Source organism: Sander vitreus, chromosome 11 (genome assembly GCF_031162955.1).
Source record: "Sander vitreus isolate 19-12246 chromosome 11, sanVit1, whole genome shotgun sequence".
In the NCBI taxonomy this organism is placed as follows: domain Eukaryota; kingdom Metazoa; phylum Chordata; class Actinopteri; order Perciformes; family Percidae; genus Sander; species Sander vitreus.
Window position 1 is genome coordinate 22,917,582 of NC_135865.1, and position 6,392 is coordinate 22,923,973.

Sequence of the window (6,392 nt, forward strand, 5' to 3'; positions counted from 1 at the left end):
CGTGAAGGCTATCGTAGCTGTAATACGTACTTTGAACTGCGTGGTGCGAGAGAGTTGATTGCGATATACGATCTCAACATCCAGATGGGAGAAATTCCTACAGATTGGACCTTTAAGTGTGGATTAGTAAAGAAAGCTCCACCAAAATTAGAGACTTAAGAAAACTTGTCTTTCAAATTCAGTCCTCCAGTGTGGCTTTATTGCAATTTTTATTAACACCAGCCTTCATATTAAAAACATATGTCTACATTTTGTGAGAATACAAATGTTAAAATTCTATATCATTGACTGCAAAGAACATTGTACACTGAAGACCTCGTCTGACAAACAAACAAACAACATTAAAGCAACACTATGTAACTTTTCCCTCTTCGGTCCCCCTACAGGTTGTGTCATTGGAACTACAGCTCGCATGGCCTGCCACTTTGGGACCAAAGTGGGAAAAGTTACATAGTGTTTCTTTAAGTCACATTAAGAAATTGAGACTCCTAACTTTGGACCAAGAAAAGCTTAAAAAAAAATAACTGGTGGATATTTGATAGTGAGAACTGTCCACCGACATCATCGACACCCACACTCATCCACCACCATATCCTGGTAATGTCGGAGCACCACGTTGTCGTTGTTGTCGTAGTAGAGCATGGAGATTGGGGAGAGGCGGATGGGGACGCAGCAGGGCTGTGGCGTGCCGTGCGGGTCCAGGGAGTGCACCAGGGTCTGCAGGATGGCGTGGTTGGTGCCGTTCAGACTCTCACTAAGCGGGAACGGGCACTCGCCGTGGCAGTAGTTGGCCATGTAACCCTGTGGAGCAATGATCCAGTCCTGCCAGCCCACGTCTTTAAAGTCGATGTAGAGGCGGCGGGCCTTGCACACGTTGCTGGGTGTCACTGGGAGGTGGACGGCGCTTCTTCGCTGTCTGGAGCTACACTGGTGGGGATTAAGGGACACGGCCACCATCGAAGCCTGGATCAGCGGCAGGGTGAAGGCTGGTTCCAAAGGGAGGGAGTTCCCGGGGTGAAATGGAAGAAGCTCCTTTGAATCTGTGCTGAGAGGAAGCAGCTCTAAAACCAAACCGTAGTTGCGTCCCGGTGTGCGCCAGCTCTCTGCCAGCGAGGTGAGGTCCATGGTGATGGAGGCGGGCTCAGGCTGCAGCTGGACTGACTGGGACAGCAGGAGTCTGCGGTTGGCCTGGGGATTGGCTCCCCTCAGCGTGGCTCTAAGCACATTATACAGAGACACGCCGAGGGCCCGGGGCCCCTGCAGGAGATCTGCCGATCTGAAGGGCTTCCAGTGGAACTTGATCTCCAGCTGAGCCAGAGACAGCAGCTCCACAGGCTGCAGGACGGACATGTTGAAGAAAAGCTGCTTCTCCAGACAGGCCTGACAGCTGCTGCTCCAGCCTGACATCAGCCTGCCTGCAAAACATCAGCGGGGAGAGGAGCATTTTAACAGCAGGGGTTTATTTAGGTTTTATATTTATGTGGAGATGGGATGCATGATAACCTAAATAAGAATAATAATCATTTGTCATGACTGATTACTTCTCTCTCAAACACACACACTGTGGTTGTACTCACTCTGCATGTTTAGCAGCACAAATAAAGCACATTTGCAGTAGGATTTAGTGCAAACACCTTAAAATAACAAGCCTTTTGTTGTCATTTTTATAGAAATGTTGACAAAAAAATTTGTCTGACAAGCTGACATGTTTTGACTGATTGCTCTGCCATGTTTTTGATAACACTTTGATCAATAAATAAGTGTGTATTCTCTCTCTCTGAGTGCAAATCTTGGCAGAACCTGTTTTTTTTTATAAACACAGATGTGCAAAACTTTGCACAACCACAACACATGGAATATGCCACTATAAGGCCAGTTACACAGTGACACTGATAAAAATGCCATATTTGTGCAATTGAAAGGAATATTAGTAGGCCTACATAAGAATGGTAAAGTCTATCCAAAACTCCACAAGTAGGCCTACTAATTTACTATTTTCTTTAAACCCTTTTTTATTTTCTTCAACATTGTGTGCAGATTTTAAGAAATATAATTCAGAAGCATAATTACTAAAAATATCTAGAGTTCTGCCTTTAATTAATTAGAAGTTTAAAAGGCAGAATTTACATTTGATCGGTCTCCATCTAGGCCTAAGTTGTGGTCATGCGGAAGCAACTACACTTCACATGATAACTTGAGCACATTTGGCCTTTACAACCAGTCAACATTAGCCTACACACTAAATATGATGACCTACCTTGGTCTTGCACGTATCGGATGATGTTGCCGCGGACTCCATACTCAGACACCGTGCAGGGGTCGCTCTCCCGGGCCTGGATGTTCTCTGACCTCCGGAACATTCTCCAGAGCGGGGAGGGGACGTGGCGCCGGGGCTGGTGGCTCCCCGCCGGCCGAGGCCGCTCGGAGAGCCCCAGGGAGCTGAGGAAGAGCCGCTCCTGGCTCCTCATCTCCTCCACATGTGAAAGAGCACACACACCGAGGAAACACGCCGCTAGCAGCAGCAGAGGAGTCACGTTGGGCCTCATGTTTGATTGTATTACTCAGGTCTTGGTACCTCACCTGTAATGTTGTTCCCAAAGAGAGCGGGGCGTTTGTTTTACCCTGTGAAACCTCCCGGTGTGCAGCTGCATAATTATGGTAATGAGAAGCGGGCAGACAGGCAGAGATACGGTGAGTGTGCCGGGAAGAGACTCAGAGACTTTTACCATATAAGTGTGAGATTGACCAAGCCCAAGAGTTTGAGTTATAGATGAAGAAGTTAAAATAGAAAGCTGGTGAGTTGATTAAAGGGTCAATTTACCCAAAGTAGGCTATATCAAATTAAGATAGGCCTACTATACCATAGTATTACTGGGGTGGACATTACTTCAATTTCATTCAAAACAACAAATATTAGGCCTATTTAAAAAAGACAAAAGCAGCATAAATACAGATATGGTCATGGTTACCCAGGATAATCTTAAGACTTCTCTCTGTAAACTGTTTAACTTCTGTCTAACAATGTAGTCCCCCAGTGAAACCATTGTTAACATTGGGATGTTACTGGCACTACATAAAAGGTCAGGAGATACCAACATCATTAGGATTATCATCTGGAGACCACAAATGTCTGAACGATTTCAACCGACACAGCTAACGCGACTTAACATGATCAAAACACAGCAACAACATGCACTGGCAGAGTTTGCCTGAAATCTTTCTCTCCTGCATGTTTACATCTAAAATCATTTGTTTTCAACTTAAAGTCACGGTTTGTTTCACCCCTCTAACCCCTCACGAACACCGATTAGGTTAAACATTAAAACCACTTTGTGTAGAATATGAATACATAGATAAATAGGAAGAAAAAAAAGACTTTGGTGTATAGTAGTAGTATAAAAAATGACACATTGCACACTACTAATTAGCATGTCTACCCGGTGTCTATCCACAACTAAAAAGAGATTGTAGCTAGAAATACACACACCAAACCCAACAGAAAAAAAGATCAGCGTATTAAACTAATGCTAGAGTTTATTCAGCAATATTTCAACCCAAAGCTGTGAGGTCTGCAGTGTGTAAGAGGCATTACTGGACAGTTCTGCCAGCACTTTGTTTCTTACGCCATCTTGTGTCCATTACAGGTATTTCCTCTCTGTAATTCTACAAACTGACAGCACCAATACAAACAACCACACAGCTCTCACCAGCAACCGTGTGTTGAGCTTACTTTGCTTTTTCCATGTATCGTCATGTATATAAGTGGTTCACAACATTTTTGGCCGGTGACAACTCATCATAGTTTATAGTTCAACATTCCCTTTCAGACAGTGTAGTTTATATTTTTAAATGCCCAAGGCAGTAAAAACATCCAGTATTTCACACACACACACACACACACACACACACACACACACACATAAAAAATTAAAATAAAAATAATTAGAAAAAAATTTTAGTATCCAGCTTAGTCTTTGCAAGTCAGTGTTGTCAATTCCTACTTAAACCACACAATAACCACAGCTAAAAAAACATTTTTCTAAATTAACACTTGGACTTAAATGTTTGTTTTTTCATTTGTCGCTGAACTTCCAAATATACTTGAGCTCATTCTGCTTCGTTGTGCTCAGAAGGTTTGATTTCTGTTATAACTTATCCATAAAATAGTTTGTTTCGTCTTTTTTTTTTTTTTTTTTATGTTACACTATATGATCAAAAGTTTAGTTAAAACCACTGTCCACATTCTTAATACTACAGCAAACAATATCGTTCTTTAACATGAAAATTCATCCGTGCACAAAGTCAGATCCATAAATAATTAGTTTTCTGAGTTTGGTGGGAAAGAACTTGACTGACCTGCACATTGTCCTGAACTTAACTCCATTTAACAGCTTTTGGATGAATTGGACTGCAAACTTGAGAGCCAACATCAGTGTTGGACCTCACTAATGCTCTGAATAGAAGTAAATTCTTGCAGCCAGGTTCCAAAATCTGGTGGAAAGCCTGAAACCATGAAAATGGAGGCTGATATAGCAGCAGATAAATGCACATTTTAGACATGTTTAACAATCACTTCTTCTGCGAGGAGACCTTCTTTAACTATAATGTTCTTGCTAACATGCCGTTATAAACACCATACATCGAGTCAGTTCCAATGATTTTTTTAATATAGTTGGAAATCAAAGATGATTTTGATTTGAATCATTATTTACAGATCAGTATGTACAGTGGTCAGAGAGGAGCCAGAGGCTGTAGTTGCACTGTGTGTGTGTGTGTGTGTGTGTGTGTGTGTGTGTGTGTGTGTGTGTGTGTGTGTGTGTGTGTGTGTGTGTGCACCATGGGGAAGGAAAGGAGGTGGGCGGGGGTGAGAAGTAGCTGACATTCATCCTATCAAATAAATGAATAAATAAATCCAATAAAGACTTATTACATTCATCTATTCAACACCTAACGGTATGTGTGCATAGCTCGGATACGGATTTGGCGACGCACACCCAATAAATATACACACACTGTATATGAACAATCCACTGATAAGGTAAGACAATAGATAGACTATAATGTGCACTGGCTGATCTCACCTGATCACACACACTCGTACAGAAACATACATGTAAACCCTCACACATACACACAACTACAGCTGAACCCTTAAAGTCTATGAGCTGAACACACCGCCACTCAGTCGGAAACTCTCGTGTCGTCAATGGTTTTACATTTGAGAATTTTGTGCTGATGTCTGCATTTCTGTTTTTGTTCAAAATGAATACAGTTATCCAATAAATCTTACTTGTACGTTTTAAGACATTTTCAAAATCACTGGCGACTTTTCAAGGAAGCCCTGAGAGGCAAGAGAGAATTTTCTTTTGAAGGGTTTGTTGTTGTAATACTCATTTCGGCCACAAGAGGCTGAAGTGCACCACTACTCCATTTCACCCGTTTTCAAAGATGGAAAAAAAAGAAGAACAAGAAAAGAGAAAAAATTAGCCAGGGAATAACATTTTTTTTTTTCCCCAGACGTTTTCAGATGAAAAAATGAATAAAAACATTCTCTCTTGCCTCTCAGGGCTTCCATACTTTTTTTTTTTTTTTTTTTTATCTTGCAGGTACAAAAACTATTCTCTTTGCTGTTATACTTGTAATAAAACTGATATTTAGAATACATTATTTAGTATAGTAATGTACATTTTCGTCTCAATTTTTACCAGAACTCTACTGTGGAGGGCAAGCAGCAGCTTGATCTAAATAAAACCTCGCTACAGGTAATAGTTTATGAACGTTTGAATAACCGATCAACAAGCACCGTAATTAGTTACAACGTAGCAGTATTAGTTTAAAATATGTCCAAATTTAAAATACAAACGGATGCCAGAGACAACTCAATTTCACATGGCAACGTTACAACTGTCCAAAAGCTGGAATCTTGATCATTTTGGGACCATTATCAGGCTGATACTATGTAGTCTGTTGTCAGAATTAATATTCTACTTCAACATCAGAGGGAATAGTTTTCGTATTGGCAGGACAGAAGAGTCTGGATGGATGGATGGATGGATTTGTCTCCAAAGATGCATTCAAGTTTGTTAACCTTCCTCGTTTTGACTTCTGTAAAATTGAAGCAACTCGAAGATAACCATCAAGGCAAAAGTCTCAAATGTAAAAATGATGACTACTTGAGTGGCACAGCAACAGCACTTACAGCTGGACACACTCGATCAGCTACTTAAGTACTGTAATTTTGACTGAGGCGTACACACATCTAGGGCTTTGGTGCATCATGGGACAATCAGGACTGTTTTCTTCAGTTCGAAGGAGCAGAACTGGCGCCGATCTGATTGATCAGTCCATATATATATTTATATATTTATAACTATAAATCCATCCAATGAGCT

The 6,392-nt window shown here is 41.3% G+C and overlaps 1 protein-coding gene across 1 annotated transcript; it reads right to left on the reverse strand.

Annotated features, from left to right (window-relative positions):
- Nucleotides 1-200: 200 nt before the first annotated feature.
- gdf3 (growth differentiation factor 3) lies at nt 201-2,581 on the reverse strand. The gene is made up of 2 exons (XM_078262849.1): nt 2,258-2,581; nt 201-1,415 (listed from the first exon to the last, which is right to left on the reverse strand). The coding sequence occupies exons 1-2, from the start codon at nt 2,544-2,546 to the stop codon at nt 562-564; spliced, it is 1,143 nt and encodes a 380-aa protein (XP_078118975.1). The 5' UTR covers nt 2,547-2,581; the 3' UTR covers nt 201-561.
- Nucleotides 2,582-6,392: the final 3,811 nt, after the last annotated feature.

What these genes read in the sequence shown, in the direction of transcription:
- gdf3 (XM_078262849.1), bottom strand. Translation starts at nt 2,546, where the DNA reads ATGAGGCCCAACGTGACTCCTCTGCTGCTGCTAGCGGCGTGTTTCCTC. An exon ending in CCGATACGTGCAAGACCAAG is followed by an intron (nt 1,416 to 2,257) that starts GTAGGTCATCAT and finishes GATGTTTTGCAG; the next exon opens with GCAGGCTGATGTCAGGCTGG.